The sequence below is a fragment of the Aquarana catesbeiana genome, linkage group LG01 (assembly GCF_042186555.1).
Source record: "Aquarana catesbeiana isolate 2022-GZ linkage group LG01, ASM4218655v1, whole genome shotgun sequence".
In the NCBI taxonomy this organism is placed as follows: Eukaryota; Metazoa; Chordata; class Amphibia; order Anura; family Ranidae; genus Aquarana; species Aquarana catesbeiana.
Window position 1 is genome coordinate 950747756 of NC_133324.1, and position 20306 is coordinate 950768061.

The 20306-nt window shown below is 43.9% G+C and overlaps 1 protein-coding gene across 2 annotated transcripts in view; it reads left to right on the forward strand.

Moving 5' to 3' along the window:
- The window catches only part of PHF24 (PHD finger protein 24), a 280864-nt gene that overhangs the window by 179785 nt on the left and 80773 nt on the right, over nucleotides 1-20306 (forward strand). For both annotated transcript variants that reach the window (XR_012240591.1, XM_073611431.1), the window contains exon 3: nucleotides 6578-6763. Coding sequence is in view for 1 of the 2 variants with exons in the window: in XM_073611431.1 (XP_073467532.1) it covers nucleotides 6578-6763 (186 nt within the window). In the remaining variant the exon portion in view is untranslated. The remainder of the gene's footprint in view (nucleotides 1-6577; nucleotides 6764-20306) is intronic.

Sequence of the window (20306 nt, forward strand, 5' to 3'; positions counted from 1 at the left end):
AGTGCAGAGGCAGCCAGGCACACAGCAATGGTCTATTCACTCCGGCTCAATGAACAGTCTAGGGCAGGGGTCTCTAAACTTTATAAACAAGGGGCTGGTTTTACTGTCCTTCAGACTTTAGGGGGGCCAGACTGTGGCTATTGGGAGTAAAAAAAGGTCCCGACTTTAGTGGGAAAAAACAATGTCCTATCTTTGGTGTCAGTGGGAGGAATTGTGCCCCATCATTGGTGTCAGTGGGAGGGATTGTGCCCCATCATTGGTGTCAGTGGGAGGGATTGTGCCCTTTTATTTTGGTGTCAATGGGAGGGATTGTGCCCCATCATTGGTGTCAGTGGGAGGGATTGTGCCCTTTTTTTTGGTGTCATTGTGCCCTATTACTGGGGTCAGTGGGGGGGGGGGGTTATGCCCCATTGCTGCCTGGTTCCAGTCAATGAAATAGTGCCCTAAGGGCTGGACAAAAGCAAGCAAAGAGCCACATCTGACCCCCAGGCCACAGTTTGGAGACCACAGTTTGGAGTCTAGGATATGTTTTTTTGAAGTGTATTTGCTTGTAGAACTGGTAAGATGGGGGGGGGGTATGTGGTGATGTGGGATATTCCAAAATGTTAGGTACTGTTAGCAGCAGCCCCCCTCCTCTCAGCTCACAGATCCATTCCTTCAGGGGGGGGGGGGAGACAATCTCCTCAGGGCTCCGGACTATTTAACAGCATCGCAGCCACCATCTGGCTACACCTCCCCAGGGATTGGCTAGGCTCTGCTCAATTTATCAGGATGGCCATTTAAATTCTCCCTCTCTAAGCCCCAGGGCTCCGGACTATTTAACAGCATCGCAGCCACCATCTGGCTACACCTCCCCAGGGATTGGCCAGGCTCTGCTCAATTTATCAGGATGGCCATTTAAATTCTCCTTCCCTAAGCCCCAGAAATTTCTTCCACTGGCAGGGGAAAACAATTAAACCCCCAACCTGTGAAGCCCTGAACAGGCCAGACCAAACAATTACGGCTCCTGTGATTACAGAAGAAGCCAAACATTACTAAATTTACCTAGCAGCCTAACTAGGAGGGTGCTAGACAAGAATATACACGGCATCCAGGGAGGTTGCCATACACTAAATTGCAATTATTTTTTTTTAGACACCTGATCATCACATCAATATGATCTTGATAAGTAGAATTTTAGAAAACAATGGGCAGTAATATGAATTTGCCCAACCTCCCCCTTTGTATTTTTAACAGCCTCCACTCTCCAAGAAGGCTTTCCACAAGATTTTGGGATGTACAGTATCTGTGGGAATTTGTTCCTATTCAGCCCAAAGAATATGTTGTGGTCATGTACTGATGTTGGATGAGAAGATCAGACTTTCTATCTGCGTTCCAATTCATCCCAAAGGTGGTCAGTAGGGTTCAGGTCAGTGCTCTGGGAAGGCTTCCACTCTTTAAGGAAGGCCGTTCACACAATTTTTGAGTGTATCTCTAGGAATTTGTGCCTAATCACCCCAAAAGAAAATGTCTGAGATCAGGTACTAATGTTGGATGAGAAGGTCACAATATGCATTCTAGATGAGATGAGAAGATCGGACCTGCAATCTGCATTCTAATTCATCCTAAAGCTGGTCAGTCGGGTTCAAGTCAGGGCACTGGGGAGGCTTCCACTGTTCGGGAAGGCTTTCCACAATATTTTGGGATGCATCTGTGGGAATTTGTGCCCATTCAGCCCAAAGAACATTTCTGAAGTCAGGTACTGATGTTGGATGAGAAGGTCACAATATGCATTCCATTTCATCCAAACGGTGGTCAAGGCTCTGAACCCTGCTGACCACTTCCACTCTTTGGGAAGGCTTTTAACAAAATGTTGGGGGTGTATCTCTAGGAATGTGTGCCAATTCAGGCCAAAGAACATTTTTAAGGTCAAGCACTGAATCTGTGTTCCAATTCATCCCAAAGTTCCACATCACACTGGTCCAACCATATATTTATGGTGCTGTCTTTATGCACAGTGGCACAGTCATGCTAACACAGAAAAGGGCCTTCCCCCAATTGGTACAGGAGATGTTCAGTAGGGTTAAGGTCCGGGCAACCTTGTCTGACAAGAACAGCTTCACCAGAGACTTAAACTGGGTATACATGGACCAATTGGCCAATATAGCAGGAACTTACTGAATTTCAATATACATGTTAAATCTGATTTAGGGGTCTTCAAACAAGACATTTAGATGATGAGATAGTGAGTCCAGATCTTAAGATAAGATAAATAGGTGCTTTATTATATACACTACAGTGGAGAGACACAACACACCAATATTCAGCACTACCGTGCCAAACGAAGAAGGAAGTGTCTCTGACTTCAAAACATCAAGTTTAACAATATATACTTTATAAATATGCATAAGCACTAGGCGTGTTATAGGTGTGAGTTTAGTCCAATCAGCATTCATATCTTCTTAGTAGCAAGGGAACAGTTAAATGGGTGGTTACATGATGTGACTGATAGAAAGCGAAAGAAAACATGGGCGCCGCCATGACGGTACTAGATCAGACCAGCGAGATAAGACTGTCCATTTCTCGGAGCAAAAAGGGAGTAAACTGTTGCTTCTTATCTGGCAGTGAAGGTCATCATAGACTGAAAACTCTGTCTAAGAAGAAGCAAGAAAGTATATTACAAATTCTTAAAGCGACAGTCTCTATATACATATATATATATAAAACTTAACATTATCAGACCCCTATAATTCTACTCACATGTACCTCTGTCTGTTTAACAGAAGCTGGTTTAACAACTGGATTCTGTTGAATGGCCGTGTTGGAAAACCAGCATTGAATCACTGCTTGCAGCCAATGGCTGCAGTCAGGGCCGTCTTTAAGGCAGGGCAAAAGGGCCAGCTGCCCTGGGCCCTGTCATTGTTGTGGGGCCCAAAGCAGCTGCCTCATACTTGCCTACTATCCCAGTTTAAATTCCCTTGTCCCTTGAAGTTTTAGTCCTGTGCTGTTTCCCAGTATCTCAGTGTGAATTGCTGGTCCTAATGTTGCCCAGCTCTGCCCTATTGTTGTGTACAGATGACTCACCTGCAGACCCTGTGTTTACCTGTAAATAACCGGCATTCATATGTAAATAGCGGCGACATTACTAAGTAAATAGCTGCGTTGGCGGCATTGATATGTAACTAAAGATGGCATTCATATGTATATCATGCTCCCCTGCAGTGAGGAGATGATGTGCTGTAACCTCTAGCAACCAATCAGTAAACAGTATTCCTGTACAGTAATCTTTAGCAACCAATTAACAAGCATATATAAGTACCTGAAATAAATAAATAATAATAAATAAATAAACAAGCAGAAATCATTTGCTGTAACCTCTAGCAACTAATCAGTGAGCCGTAATGTGTGCTGTAACCTCTAGCAACCAGCCATTAAGCAGTAATGATATGCTGTACTTGCTGGCAACCAATCGCAATTGCTGCCTGATCTGATACAGTAAACTGATTTTAAGTCCAGCTGCTATTTATTGTATGTCTCAGAGCAGGTGGAGAGTGAAATTGCATGGGGGGGGGGGGCAAGAAAATTTTTGCCCAGGGTCCAATCAATATTAAAGACGGCCCTGGCTGCAGTGCTGATCTGTGTATCCTGAAGAGGGGAGGCGCTCCTGCTGTCAGAACACAATAGTGCAGCGGGTGATATCCCTGCATCCACATTGCTTGCGTGGATGCAGGGATCTGTCAAGTTTTTTTTTTTTAAGTTCAGCCTGTTTATACCCTGGTTTAGAAATTGGTTTGACATTCCTCAATATTGCATCACTGATTATCAGTATTGCAAGTGTCTTTTCAGTATCTACTCGGGACTGACAGAGCTCCTAACCCTTTCCTTCAGAGAAGCTGAAGTCGCCCTACTAGCTGTGCTGTCTAGCACAGGTGTTTAAATCACCGAAGTAGCTGGAGAGAACTTCAGATTCTTTGGCAGATAAGGTGGTTACATTTCATCCATGATTTCAGCTGCTTGCCTGGAGTTCAGCTTCAGTAGTTTGTACTTTGCTTTATCTGGATGGGGGTCCTCAGTTCTCCAAGGCTTTCTCTGCAGAGGTTCAGACGTTCTCCTGTGTTTGTGCACAGCACTACTGCTGAATCCAAAAGCTCTATAGTTTACTCAATCGGTACATCTCCTTCCAACCTGCGTCCTGTGGGAGATGTATTCATTGAATAAACAATAGATTTTTTTTTGGATTCAGCAGTAGTGCGGCTCTATCTCGCTTTAATTTTGGTGTATGCATATGGGATGGAACCATGAGGAGCCTCAAGCACCTGCGATCAGTAGTTGAATGTTACTAGGGCCAAGAGCACTACCTGCTGCGTGTTTGTGTTTCCCAAGCTGTGATTTTTGCTCTGCTGCCTAAAAAAGTGGTTGTAGAATAAATGGTTCTCAACCAAATTGGCTCTGAATAGCAAGCTTTTTTGACGTCAGTAGTGAGAACGATCAATATGGTTTTTGTTGTGCATAATTAGTTAGAGTAAATAAATAAATGCCACTCGTATTTACCTTTCCTTTGCTTCCCATTCAGCTGCCGGAAGCAAAGATAGGACCAGGTGCCTAAGGGTCCAAGTGCCAGTGCTGTCACATGCAAGGAAGGATATTGAGTCACATGCTGTTCCAAATACTATGGCAAAATGCTAGTGGAAACCTGCCAACCCCATTAATATACAGTAAGCTTGAGTGGCCTGCACAGTGCCCTGACCTCAACCCTACCGAACACTTTTGAGAGGAATAGAAACACTGATTGTGAGCCAGGTCTCATTCAACAGCAGTATTTGACCTCACAAATATCCTTCTGGCTTTACTGTTCCAAAACCATGGACATTATTATAAAGTTGATCCCCCTCCTTAGTAGCTCTAATAGTCTTCACAAGGAATGCACAGGATTTTGTTGGAATGTGTGCCAATTTAAGCAAAAGAACACTTGTGAGGTCAGGTACTGGTGTTGGATGACAAGACTTGGCTCACAATCGGTGTTTCAATTCATTCCAAAGGCGTTCAGTAGGGTTGAGGTCAGGATGCTGCAGGCCACTCAGGTTCCTCCACACCAAAGTGGACAAACCATGTCTTTATGGAGCTGGCTTTGTACATGGGCATAGTCATGCTGAAGCAGAAAAGATCTTCCGTGAACTCTTACTGCAAGGCTGGAAAAGCACAATTACCTGAAGTGTCTTTGCATGCTGTGGGGTTAACAATCCCTTTAACTGGAGACACCTGAACCCAATCATTTGGAGGCCTGTCTCCATAGTCTTATCTAAATAGTGTAGGTTTGATGGTCAGGTGGCTACATACTGTTGACTATATAGTGTAGATATAGTGTAGGTGTGATGTTCAGGTGTCCACATACAGTTGGCCTTATAGTATAGGTGTGATGGTCAGATGTCCACATATCATTGGCCATATTGTGTAGGTGTGCAGTTCAGGTGTACACCTACTGTTAGCCAAATAGTGTAGGTGTGATGGTCAGATGTCCACATACTATTGGCCATATAGTGTAGGTGTGATGGCCAGCTGTCCACATACTATTGGCCATATAGTGTAAGTGTGATGGTCAGATGTCCACATACTGTTTGTCATATAGTGTAGGTGTGACAGTCAGGTGTTCACATACTGTTGGCCATATAGTGTAAGTGTGATGGTCAGATGCCAACATACAGTTGGCTATATAGTGTAGGTGGGATAGTCACGTGTCCACATACAGTTGGCCATATAGTGTAGGTGTGATGGTCAGGTGTCAACATACTATTGGTTATAGTGAAGGTGTGGTGGTCAGGTTTTCACATACTGTTGGCCATATAGTGTAGGTATGATGGTCAACTATCCACATCCTGTTGGCCATATAGAGTCGTTTACAAAACCAGTTGGCATTATAGTGTAGGTAGGATAGTCAGGTGTCCACATACCATTGGCAATATAGTGTAGGTGTGATGGTCAGATGTCAACATACAGTTGGCTATATTGTGTAGGTGTGAAGTTCAAATGTCTACTTTCTGTTGGCCATATAGTGTAGGTTTGATTGTCAGATATCCACATACCGTTGGCCATATAGTGTAGGTGTGATGGTCTGGTGTCCACATACTGTTGTCCATATAATGTAGGTGTGACGGTCAGATGTCTACAAACCGTTGGCCATATAGCGTAGGTGTGATGGTCAGGTGTCCACATGCTGTTGGCTATATATTGTAAGTGTGATGGTCAGGTGTCTACATACTATTGGCCATATAGCGAAGGTGTGGTGGTCAGGTTTCCTCATACTGTTGGCCATATAGTGTAGGTATGATGGTCAAATATCCACATCCTGTTGGCTATATAGAGTAGTTTACAAAACCAGTCATGCGACTACATGACACTTCCATTGTGTTTTTCTAGGAGGAGCAAATACACAAAAAACATGGACTAAATCTTGACACTGGAATCTCTCACGAATATAAGAATCTTGTGCAAGTTTCAATACATTGATGTCTGCCTAAAACATAAATATCAGTTTTAGGAGGACATTTGTTCATGATGTGTTCCTGTGCATTGAATAATATATTTTATATCCTTTTCATAGATCACCAATGATGAGATGTGTGAAATTTGCGAAGTGTGGACTGCTGAGAGCCTCTTTCCATGCCGGATCTGTTCTCGGGTCTTCCACGATGGCTGTCTGCGCCGGATGGGCTACCTGCTCAATGACAATGCACTTGAAGTCACAGAAATGGCACATACAGAGACAGGATGGAGCTGTTATTATTGTGTAAGTAGGCCTTGCTTTTCTAGTACATCATCAGGACTTTAGTCTGACATAATTTGATTTGCTTTCAAAGGCTATTGTTATTATAGGCTGCCCTTAAAAAATAATAATTAGACTAATCAGTATGTTTTGCGTGAAAATTTGGTTACAAATAGCACAAAAGGCATAATTTTTCTGTTGAGTGAAAATGCTTTCTTTATGGGCAAAGTGTTTAGGAATGAGGCACTTTAGACCTGTATGGAGTCTAGAGGTGTTAATTTGTGACATTACTATTGGGCCAAACATAATATACAGTACATGCAAAGCATATAATAGGGAACATACAGCATGGTTTATGGGATGAAGTGTTGTGGGCTGGGGAACCTAAAGCATGATATATAGTAAAAATGAGGCGGTGTGGAATAAGGAATATACAGCATCACATTTGGAATAAGAGGCAGTGTGGAATGTACAGCATGATATATGGAATGCTGTGGTAGGGAATAGGTAACGTACTGCATGGCATTTGGAGGGAGGCACATAGAATAGGGGATGTACAGCAGGATGTATGGATTAAGATGGTGTGGAATAGGGAACATACAGCAGGGTATATGGGATAAGGTGGTGTGAAATAGGAAATGTACAACATGGTATATGGAATGATGTGGTGTGGATTAGGGAATGTACACCATGATATATGGAATGAAGTTGTGTGGACAGGTAATGTACAGCATTGTATATGATATATGGTACAGCATGGGGTGGAATAGAGATCACTGTACAATCCCTAATCAATATGGACAACATGGCATATAAAATGAGGTAGTGAGGAATAGGGCATGTACAGCATGGCATCTAGAATGAGCTGGTGTGGAAAAGTGAACATACAGCATAGTATATGGATTGAGGAGGTGTGGAAAAGGGTATGTACAACATGGTATACGGAATGAGGTGGTGTGGATTAGGGAACAACAGCTGAAACACCATTGATTTGCATTCCTTCAGTCATCACAATTGTGACTGCACAATCCTTAACTTACAAACAGATAACAGCGGAGATGATAGCCAAGTTATTGAGCAGTCCATGCCTTTGAGGGTTTGACAGAGCCCTCTAAACCATGCCAAAGGCATGGGAGCAGTCCCATTAGTTCTGCAGCTCTCCTTCTCCTTAGGGGAAGCTCCCAGAAGCTAGATCCTCAAAGATTATCTTTGCATGCCTAGATCTCCTGCCAGACTTCTTTATACAGTGCCCTCTACCCAAGATGCCCCACACTGGCAGGGACAGGAGTAGCACTTCCTAGCTATCTGTTGTATACCTCACTCACTACTCTGGAGATCAATAGCAGCTTCCTAGGCACTTATACTGCCTACTCATTACTACAGTGCTACCAATGCTAACTATGGTGACATCTATAAAGCAATTAGGGGAGCTAAGCTGGGTACCTCTGTGACCTACCCTACACAGCCACCAGTGCTTGTAATGTCTACTCACTCTGAACAGGTCCAGTAAAGCCGAAAGACTACCATAACCCTCAGGAGCTATTTAAAGCTCACTGAAGCCTTACACGTCACCCAGAACCATCAAAGTGTATCTAAACTCAACAAAGAAAATGTAATCTAATACACCTGACCAGTCCTTAGATATGGTGGGTGCATGGTGCATTTGCTTTCTTTTCATCAGCTAAGCTCTTTTTTTGATGCACATAAAATATCTGTTGCTAGTAAGCCAGGATGCTTGTAACTTCCTGTGCACTTAAGTGAAATTTCAGCTTTTTTTATCTATCTTATGTGAACTACAAGAGACTTTGACTTCATTGGCTCCAAGAATTGTTATACATTATTATTATACAGGATTTATATAACTCCAATTATTTACAAAATGGAGAGAGGCAGTACACGTACAATACAGTTGAAAGCAAGAGGAATTAGGGGGACCTGCTCATTAAAGCTTACAATCTAAAAGAAACAGTCATATGATACTAAAAGGCAATAACTATGGAGGATGAGCTGATGGAGAAAGTAAAAGTCCACTTAATTAGTCAGAAACTGGACAGGCCTAGCTGAAGAGATGGGTTTTAAGAGATCGCCTAAAGATGGATGGAGTAGGAGATAGACAAATTGAGTTAAGGAGTTCAAGAGGATAGGGGAGGCTCTGAAGTAGTCCTGAAGGAGAGCATGGTAGAAGGTGACAAGGGAGTGGGGAGAACTGTTTAGTTGGTATTTCGAGAGGAGGTTGGTGATGTAGCTCAGGGCTGAGTTGCGTATGGCTTTGTAGGCTGTTATTGGTATTTTAAAAAGTATTCATTCGTGGAGTGGAAACCAGTGGAGGGATTGGCAGAGAGGGGTAACCCAAGATAACCCAAGGAGTGGTGTTGTTGGTTAAGCAGGTGCATATTTTGGAGATGTTATGGAGGTTAAAGCAGCAAGATTTGGTGAGTGACTAGATGTGGGGCTGAACGGAGGGTTCAGTTCAGAGTTCAGGAATATATCTAGCACCCGGCATGAGGGTATGCACTGATGGCTGTGCCATTGATATTGATGGAGAAGTCAGGGAGGGGGAGGGGGGTATTATGAGCTCGATTTTTGATAGATTACACATTTTGGGAAACTGAAAACCGTTTCACCCAACTCTAATTAGAAACAAACTTTTAAAAGATGCTATTGCCATTTTTTGACACACATGTTCACGTCGGTGGATAGTTTTCTCCTCAGTTATAATGGAACCTGGAATTTTCCTTTCTTTATGGTTCCTGCATGGTCCAATTATTCCAGGATGATAACCCTCTTCTTCTTTCTTGATTCACCTAATTTTTGCTGTTCTCTTATCATCAGACCTGATTGATGGTATTCATTGAGTGGGGATTCTTCTCTTGGTTTTAATGAGCATGCACATATTGGTGTTCATATATCTCCTGTGTGAGTATGGCCTTATAAAGCATGATGAATTGGTCACATTTGGTGATCTATATCTAAGTATCTATATTTGTTGATATTGAAATGTGGATCCTGAGAAAGTCCCTCATTTGGGCGAAACGCATCGATCCAGACATACCCGATCCATATGTATCCAACCATGTTTTGACTGCACAAAATGGTCATAAAACATGTTGATTGTACTTTCTAACACGTTCTGATGCATAAGTTTTATTGACTTTTGTATTAATAAAACTTGTGTGTTGTACTCTTTGTGGTACTTAAAAATCCCCTAGTGAGGAGATGTGTGGACTTACCTTCTATAAACTTTTAAAAGAACGCTGAAGAATTTCCCCCCTCATTACATACAGAACAATGTTACACCTTATAAGAACTTCTTCCCTAACCGAAGGCCTAGGCCTGCTCTTTAGACTTGGTAAAGGCCCAGTTTACAAATAATCATATACAGCAATGCTTCTATCAACATGCTGCAAAAAGTGATAACCAAAATGTAAACTAAAGAGTCAATCAAAATGTCCCCACATCAAAGATCATAGTTGGGCAAAGTGACAATCCTCCTCTCAACATTCAAAGTGATGTTCACCTTGTGTACCTCCAGCCATCAAAACCACACCCACTGGCAGTTGGGACCCCCAAATTATAGGAAGGTTATTATGTGCATGTGTCTTCTGTTCATACACTGCAAAACTCTTCTAATTCCCCACAACCTAATACTGGTCACAGGAATGCATGGTAGATATGACCCCCAAATTATAGGCAGGTCCATGTGCGCATGCATCATCTATCCAAACACTGGGAATTTCTATATATCTGCTGCAGCTAAAAATGTTCAGAAGAATGTCCAAAAGACAAAATTGCTTCTGATAGTATAATAACATGTAGCGCTACCCACGTAGGAGCCACTAAATAGGATGGGTCCTTCTGTTCTTCGCGCTGGACTCTTCACATGTCTCAACCCCTTTGACCCACCTGGTTGGGTGGAGGCCTGTATACCCTCACAAATTTGCCAGGCAGTATCTGACACCCAGCGATAAAGTTCTACTAGACAGACAAGCACCAGGACAAATAGTAAGAGACAGCCTTCTGTGATGGGAATACGATCAATAGATGACCAGTTAAATACCACATGGATTGAACATAGCAGTAAAAGAGAAGTTTTTTCTATTTTTTGTATTTATACTTACTTAGGTGGATACAGCATCTTTCCCCCGCTGGCTCTAAGAGTGGAAACTGAGAGAACAAACACTGCTGATCGCTCAGTGCTCTGTGAGCAGAGAGCTGGTGACTGTCAGTCATGACTCTCTGCTCTGCCCCCTCCCTCACTCATTGGAGCGCTGGACTGTGGAGGGGGCAGGATCGGCTGGTTCAGACTCAGCGGCTCCCTGAGAGGCTGAGGGGGGTGCTGGCCCAGACATGCGGGTGGATCCCGACCATATGGTCGTGATATTTCCCCAGCCTGGACCGGCTTTGTGATGTCAGCGGACAGCCGGCTTCCACTGAAATTAGAACGGACTTCACTCCTGTGATCCACAGGAGGGGTAGAGACAAATGAGCTTTGGCTGTACTTCTCCTTTAATATTTACTGATATATAGAGTATCACTAGCAGGGTTAAAAACAGTATTTGTGTATAACTTCCAGGTCAGCATAAACAGTAACAATGCCCCAAAAGTGCAGCGATGAGCAGCGGACAAGTTAGAACTACTAAAAGGTTAGGCTATGTTGTCAACGTGCACTAATGATGGTTATGCCTAAACTGACTACATGGTCGTAAACCATGAAACTATTAAATGCTAAGTGGAAAACTAATGGGGAGTAATAATAGTGACAGGAGGGGGAGTCTTTAAAAAATGATCTCCAGGCGGCTACCGTTGGGGCCCTTTAAAATGTTGGTGCACTAAGTAAGTGGCTCCTTTAAAACTTTATAGATGGTGAGTAGGCAGAGAATACCGTCTGGTTTCAGTACAGTCTTCAAACTCTGCAGTCAGTAGCGGTTATAGTTTAGCATCCCTGTGGCAAAGACAATTTGGGGCAGGTTTAAAGCAATGTCAATAGCTGGGAGGCTGGGTGGGCATGGGTTTCTGTTGTGTAGATTATCTGCTTTCTGTGGATCTTGTAAATAACAGCAAGAAAATGTGGGCTTGCAGCCTTCTCACCGACTCCGGGACTCAGTGTTCTTCTCTAGCGATTGAAAGGGCCCCCTCAGTTCTACTAGGAGTTTTCACCAATCCAGAATTCTGTAGCAATGGGCTTGCACACTTGCGGCCTCTCAGCAGCACGGAAAGAGAAGCTGTGTACAGAACAATGTTGCTGGCAGTCTTACACTTCTGATGTTGATTGGATCTAACCCCGGCTTGGAAGGACTGTCCCTGAACCTGTCCCCCAGACTCTTGTGTCATCAAGCAAATAGCTTTTCCCAGGCAATTCTACTTAAGCTCTAATCCTCTGCCCCCAAACCATGTTGGGATATGTAGTTCGTAAGCCCAGTTGCCCTATTACATGGCTGCTGCTTTGGACTACACCTCCCAAAGTTCCCAAAAGCTTATGGGTTCTCCTGGCTTTATTTCTCTCCTGCTGACCGGAGGGAGGATGGTGTAGCATGTCTTCGGTACCACAGAAAGGAAAAAAAAAAAACAAGATATAATAAGGCAACATCTCGATCTTCATATTACTGTAGTGCAGAACCTGACTACAAACTTTTTATGAAAATGCAGAAATAAACAATAGGAGACCTTCTGAAATGTTAAAAGTGCTTGAGTAGCTCTATACTTTTTACAGGTGTCATAATAAAGCAATAGCTCCCAACTGTCCCTGATTTTGAGGGACTGTCCCTGATTTGGAGCAATGTCCCTCTGTCCCTCATTCCTCCTCATTTGTCCCTCATTTTGGTCTGATCTCTATAGTTGTATATAAAATGCACTTTTTATCTATCAAAAAGTGTTTCCCAGCGCTAAACCTTTCATCTGATTTCTAAACTGCTGCATTTGTAAATTACAAAAGCCAATATAAAAGGAATAGTAGTGGTAAAAAAAATCACTCGTGGGTTCAACCAATCTTGTTTTTTTGAACAATTCTCCTTTAAGGGGGCGTGGCAAGGGGTGTGTCTTATGCCTGCATACTTTTGCTGATAGGTGTCCCTCATTCCCATCTCAAAAAGTTGGGAGGTATGATAAAGCCGTTGGGTGGCCACAGTATAATGTGTAAAGATGGGATAGATCAGTATAATTCTCAACCCTCCAGCAAAAACATCAGAGCACTAACAGACCTCCTCAGCATGGCAGGTGATGACGTTTATATTTTGGAGTCCTGAAGTGCTTCTGATGCTCTAACCTTTTCATTTTGCAATAACGTCCTGCTGCCAAGCATTCTCTGTATATATTCTGTTCGCACCAGCTCCCGGCTGCCAGTAAGTTATTAATTATGCACAATGGTAAAGAATCTGAAGGCGGCAAACACAGCACTTTTAGGTCAAACTTAGAGCAAAAACCACAAAGCTACATGAAGACCGAGCACCTCCAGAGACACGATAGGATGAATTTCACCCTCAAACACCCAATAAAAGAAAACAAGCAGAAAGAATCACATTGATCGCCCGCGCAACCGCCAGCAAGATCCGCACTCGGCTTTTCGAAGTCATCTAATAAAGATACAGCGCTCCCTCCGTCTCATTTTATAACCACAAGGCATCGGATGAGATGTGAGAGAGCAGACCCATAAAAAGCCCTGCTGGAATTCATCCCTGAATTCAGGTTCAGCAAAGGCCAGAGCGGGGTAATGTGTGCACAGGCGCAGAAATAAAATTCCACTGCTCGTCCAAAAGCAAAGAGAGCGTGTCTGCACAGAGCGGTCTCAGCAGAGGATAATTCCATGATGGCTGTGAGAGCTGAACGGGAACAATGAGGTGTCAAGTGTTACAAGAAAATAGAAGTAAAATGTTCTTTCTACTGGGAAATCTTACTGAACATGTTTAAAGGGAAACATCTAGGAGTATAACTGTCTGTATGTCAGAAACTGCAATCTGTATCTCTGCTGAACAACTGGTATTGTCAAGAGTCAGCAGCAGGGATGGCCAGATCTGCTTAGCCACACTCAGGAAACTGAGACAAGACTATGTTTTACTTAAAGGGGTTGTAAACCCTTGAGGTATTTTCACCTTAATGCATTCTATGCATTAAGGTGAAAAACCTCCTGTGATGCAGCAGCCCCCCAGAGCCCCCCTTTCACTTACCCAAACCCGGTCTATCCAACAACAGGGACAAGCACAGCAGCTCCAGCTGGTGTCTCGGGTCTTGATTGGATAGAGTGATAGCAGCTCGGCCATTGGCTTCCGCTGCTGTCAATCAGATCCAATGACATGGGAGCCGGGGGGCGGGGCCGAGTCCTGCTGTCTGTGTCAATGGACACAGTAGCAGGACACGGGAGCACGCCCGCAAGAGTGCTCCGAGGGAGAGTGGCTCTCCAATGGGGCACTCGAGAAGAGGAGGAGCCAGGAGCGCACCTCTGAGGGACCCCAGAAGAGGAGGATCGGGGCCACTCTGTGCAAAACCAACCGCACAGAGGAGGTATGACATGTTTTGTTTTTTTTAAAACCCCAAACTTTTACATATCCTTTAAGATTAATTTATAGCAAAACAAAACACATCCAAACACCAAGTTACAGAAAATACAGTAGATATGAAGATGAACCATAACCCAAAAACAAAATACCTAACACGCAACCTAACTGAGCAACACAAAGTCTTACTAGCAATCAACTATATACAATAGATACAAAATGGGGAACACAGAAAAACAGGGCAAAACTGGAGGTGCAAGGAACAGTCAGTTAAGGAGGAATCAAGAATGTGATCAAGAACAAGGTAGAGTAGGTAGAAGGAAGGCAGCTTACAAAATGGGAGCATGATATAGGTGCATGGCTGGAGCAGGAACAGGCAAGCAGTATGTGGCTAGCAAAGTAAAACACTGACATGTAGTGTAATAGTAAAAAAGAGTGACTAAATACCCTCCCAGCAGCCAGCATTAGGTGGAGACTGATAACTGGAATCTGCTGGCTGCTGGTAGATACCCACTGGTGGACATTGGAACTACAACCTCCTGCTCTGGGAAGCACAGTTCCACCAACAGGTGATCCAGGTCCTGAGAGGTATGAGAGAGGAAGGGAGAGAGGAGAGGAGAATACAAAAAAAAAGGGGAGGAAAGGAAAGAGAACTGATGAAAAAGGGAAAGAAATGGGAAAACAATTAAAGGAAAGAAAAAGGAAAGGAAAAAAAGAAAAGGGTAACAAAAGGAAAAAAAATCCAAAAGAAAAAAGGAAAGGAGATATGGAAAAAAGGAGAAATTCAAGGAAAAGGGAAAGAGAACGGAAGGGAAGGAAAAGGAGAGAAAGAAAGGAAAAGGAAAAAAGGAAACAAAAGGAAGAGGGGAGAGGAAAGTAAAATGCAAAGGAAGAAAAAAAGAAAGAAAAAGAAGAGAGAGGAAAATAAATAATAGTAAATAAAAAAAAAAAAAACAAGGAAAGGAGATATCAAAGAGAAGGGGAAAGTCAATGAAAATAGAGAGAGAGAGAGAAAGGAAGAAAAAGTAAAGAAAGGGGCAGGAAAATCAAAGAAATAAGGGAAAAGGGGAACAAAAGAAAAAAGGAAAGGAAAAATAAGAGAGGAGAGGAAAATACAAATAAAAAAAAATTAAAAGAAGGTAGGAGAGAAAAGGGGAATATCAAGGAAAAAAGGAAGACAAAGTAGGGACAAATTAAGGAAAAAGAGAGAAAGAAAAGGAAAAGAAACAAAAAGAAGAGGGTAAAGGAAAGTAAAGTGCACAGGAAGAAATAAGAAAGGCAAAGTAATGAAGAGGAGAGGAGGATACAAAAGGAAAACATGAAAATGAGAAAGGAAAGAAAAGGGGAAAATCAATGAAAAATAGAAAAAGAGAAAGGAAGAAAAAGTAAAGAAAGGGGAAGGAAAAGGAAAGAAATAAAAGAAAAAAAAATAACAAAAGAAAAAAGGGAAAGGACATGAAAATTTAAAAGGAAGGAAAAGAAAAAAAAGAGAGAGGAGGAAAATATCAAAAAAAAAAGAAGAAGATAGGAAAGGAAATGGGAAAGTCAAAGAAAAAGGAAAGAGAAATGTAGAAGAAATAAAGAGAGGGGAAGGAAAAACAAAAATGAAAATGGGAAAGGAAAGGAAATGGGAAAGAAAAGAAAAATGGGAAATAAACATGGAAAATGGGAAAGGAAAAGGAAAGGAGTGTTTGTAGTAGTTTGTAGTGGCATTAGGGATGTTGACAATATACAACTCTTTGTAGACCTATTGCTCTTGAGGGAAAAGGAAAGGGATAGGAAAAAGAAAGGGGGATAAAGTATACAGTATATGTCAGACACTGAAATATATACCCTTGCTGAACAATATATGAAAGAAAATAAAGAGCAGAGGAAGGATGGGAAGGAAAGTGGTGACGAGAAGAAAGAGTGAAGGTGAAGGATAGAAAAGATGGAATAAGGGAAGGCAGGGTGGGAAGCAAAGAAAAACATAAATGTGAAGAAGAAAGAAAGGATGAAATGAAAAAAAAAGAGAGAAAAGGAAAAAAAATAACAAAGTCTGTGATAGATGAATAGTAATAGTAAGTGCAACCAAAAAAGGAAACTATTCCTTACAATCTACAATCTTAAAGAACACGCTTAAGGAGAAATGTTGAGGGTAATACTTGTGTGTATGTCAGACCTCAATCTGTAACTTTGTTTGACCAGTGCAGGAAGGAAGGAAGGAAGGAAGGAAGGAAGGAAGGAAGGAAGGAAAGAATGAGGGAAGGAAGGAAGGAAGGAAGGAAGGATGGATGGATTATGTGTCAACCAATACTGTGTTTAATAAACAAATGGGGGGGGTTCTCATTTTAGTTTTTCCCTAAAGCGGCAGTTATGTAGCTGTGCTGGCCATGAAGGGGTCACGTTTTTAAATACAAAAAATCTGGAGATCATTGCGGTAAAACTGCAGCGGTCCTCCTTCCAAGTGTCACAGCTGTGCTCAGCCTCCTGCAGAGAGCCACAACACAAGTAAAGGGAACTCTTCTTTTAATTCTCAGCCTGGCTCTCAGTAAATTGGAGTGACTCTGGCTCCTTTCCAGCAGAATGTTCCGCTGCAGCTCAGATTCATTATTAATGGCCCATTATCATGGCTAGATCGTCGTCTCTCTGCTTTAAGAGCTATAGTTGACAAGCAATGGAATAATCAATGCGGAGTGTTGGCGGGCAGACACACATCCAGGCACCGGTCCAGATTTAATCTGTGCATCCCACGCTCATCTAGATTCACTATAAGAGTTTGGCGGGGGGGTTGGGTGTTGCTGTCAAAAGGAATATTAGGGGCCCCTGGATGGTGGATACATTTCTGTAGCATTTCTGCAATTCCTTTGTTTTCCATTGGGGGCACTGTGTTTCAAGATGAGTCAATGCATGTCCACCTCCAGCCAGCAGGTGTCTCCCTTCATCATCATCCCTCCTATATAGTTCTCATCTACACCTGGCTTTCTCTGCAGCCAGGGGCCTGAGCATTTTAATCTAATCCCTTGTTCCTATTCTGTGGATTACCACTGTCTTGCCTTTGCCAGGATATAGTGCCACCCTCTATGGGATGAGTTCAGTGTTGGAATAGCCAAAGTCAAGAGTGCTGTCCCATGGGGACACGGTCACAGATGAAATACATTTATTTGAACTCTTTGTGCTGCCAAAGGAATTAAACTACTGTTCAACCAGTCCTGAGATTTACACAGCACAACCCTGTCTTTAAGAGAAGGGGACCTGATCTTTCTCTGCTGACGTTCAGTATTACTTATGTATTGTCCCTCCCCCAGCCAGTGAGCAGACAGTGAAAGGAGAAGCGGCAGACTGATGAGGTGGCCTCTCTTCTCTCTCCTGCAATCAGTATGCACATTGCAATGCAGCACAACTGATTGGTTCTTTGCAATGCTTCTCTCAAAGCTCTGATTAAAATAGCCTTGGTATTCACATAGGTTTAATGTTGACCCCCAAACCCATCCCCCCCCAACCATATGACAGTACTCAGGCCTGGTTATAAGTCTATAGGTCGCCACTAAACCCCCCCCCCCCCCCAAAAAAAAAAAGACCCACCTATTTGTACAGTCAACACCCCAAAGTGATCTCATCTTTTGCCCCAATTTTTTTAGAATGGGTGAAACCCACTAGTACTGAGGGGTCTACAGCATGAAGCCTGGTAATGGTGCATTAGATACATTACATGTGCAGGTCATTCACAAAGGGAGAAGATAAAGAGGTTAATGTACAGTTCACAAACAATGGCAGGATGAAGCTGTTAATATGCAGGTGTTTAGGATAAGGGAGTTGGAGGGGTTAATAAACAGGTCACTATCAGTGGTGAAGCTAGCCATTTTTTCACCCAGGGCAAAGACTCAGTTTGGCACCCCCCTCCGAAGAAGCCAATGTCAGTAGGGCAGTGGACGGTGTCAGTAGTTTTTCTATTTTTATTATTTTATTTTTTACAATTTTATTTTCTATATTATTTTTTACTATTTTATTTCTTTTCCCAATGGGGGCTTTGGTGAAACATCAGGGGATAAAAACAGACCACTGATGTCTCACTTCTGAGACGGAGAAAGTGACTGAGGACAGAGATTCCCCAGTCCCTTTCTCTGCAGCCTCAGCTGCACTGGACAGTCAATGAATGGAAAGGATTCTGTGCTAAGCGGCTTCCTGTTCATTCACAAACTGAAGCATAGTAAACGGTCTGACGCACTGCAGGGGGGCAAAGGGAGCACACAGGGGGGGCTTGTCATTATACAGCTGTTATTGAAGGGTCTTACTCACCTGACATTGGCTGGACAGGCAGGCACCCCCCCCCCCCACCAGAAGTAGTAGCTCAGTGGCCAGCCTCACCCTCCTCTTGATTCACTCAGCTTTCAGTGCCCTCTCACATGGGTCGGCTGCACCCCCACTCTCCAAGTCAAGGGGGTCCGGCCGGTTGCAGAAGCCAGAGCAGCCACCATCACAAAGGCAGCACTTTGGGGTCACTGCGGGACAGGAAGGAACAAAGCCAGAGGGAAAGCCTATGCCCCCTCCTTGTACACCCCCCACCTTGTCCTTCTGTACCCCTACCCACCTTGTGCAAGTCGCCCTTCCCCCCTCACCTTCTGCAGCTTCCTAATCCTCCTCTTTATCTTATGCACCCTCAGACTCCCCCCTCACCTTTCCCCCACCTTATGCAGCTTCCCCCTGCCCTCCTCCACCAGCTTGTGCATCCCCACTACCTTGTGCAGCATCTCCATACCCCTGTGTCCCCCCTCACCATGCACAACTTCCACATGGCCCCCAAAAGACTTGACATAATAGCTGTGGTGCCAGCCCTCATCAAGAAACTGGCAGCATATGGAGTCTTACACTGCAGTACATGCCATGGTTCTCCAACTCGTGTCGGTAGAGGTGGAAGTCTTCCAGGGCTAAATACCACCATCAGACGGTGTTTGGCCAATGGTCCTTGGGGCAGATGACAGGGGAGGCAGCAGAACAGTAGAAGATGTCACACTGCTGACGGTGGCCTCCTTCGAGCTCTGGGGGGTGGCCGCCGGTTCTGCTGGTAGAGCTCCAAGAAGCCCTCCAAGACCCAATGTAGCTAAATTGGTTCTTGGTGACACTGCCATACCATCAAGTCCTTCAGTGAACGCACTTTTATTTTAACACTCTTACAACTTAATATATCCTCTATCCCATGTTCTGCTCCTCCTCTAGTCCCATCTCGTCCTCCTTCATTCCATGTCCTCCTCCCCAGTCCCATCTCCCCCATTTCATGTCCTCCTCTTCTAGTCTCATAAACCCCCTATCTCATGTCCTCCACCTCCAGTCCCATGGCACACTATGCAATTGCGATTGGGTAAACTGCTGCGGGGGGGGGGGGAGAATTGTGGTTGGGGGGTAATGTTGGAGAGGGCCAGGGTAGAGACAGAGTGGTGGGGATATAAAGTGCAGCAGTTGGAAGAGAGAGCATAGGGGGCTGCTGCTGTACCGGCAGCTTTTATTTCCATTAATCAGCACGGGATGCCATCTCAGGACAGCTTAATTAAATTTGTGGCAACTATGCGGGTATTGGGGGGGCAAGGGGTAGCTGCTTTGGGCTCCACAACAATGACTGGGCCCAGTGCAGCTGTTCCTATTGCCCCGTGATAAAGACAGCCCTTGTGGGACCCGGGCCCCTACATGTGTATGGGCTTTACCTCCCTCATGGCAGCCCTGGCGGGCATGGACGGGGGAGAAACAGCACTCCTTTTGGGGATTTCTGGCAACAGCGCCCCTCTCAATGCGGCACATGTCCCACTGCACTCCCTTAGTTTCGGCCCTGGTCACTACAGAGACAGGTAGGGGCTAAGACTCAAAAACAAGCCATGGGAGCAGTTATGTTCGAAATGTCATTATATGTAGGCAACCTCACTCACTCAGCCCATGCTCAAGGCACCTTACTGCTCAGGCCCCACTCCTGGTCTCACAGGATAGGGTTTTCCCAGAAACCCGGGTATCTCTCACTCTTAAGACGCACAGATCCCCTTCCCGGACTCTCTGGTTGCCTCAGCTCGCTCAGTCCTCTACTGACCCGCTTACAGCAGCTGTCCCAACTCTCC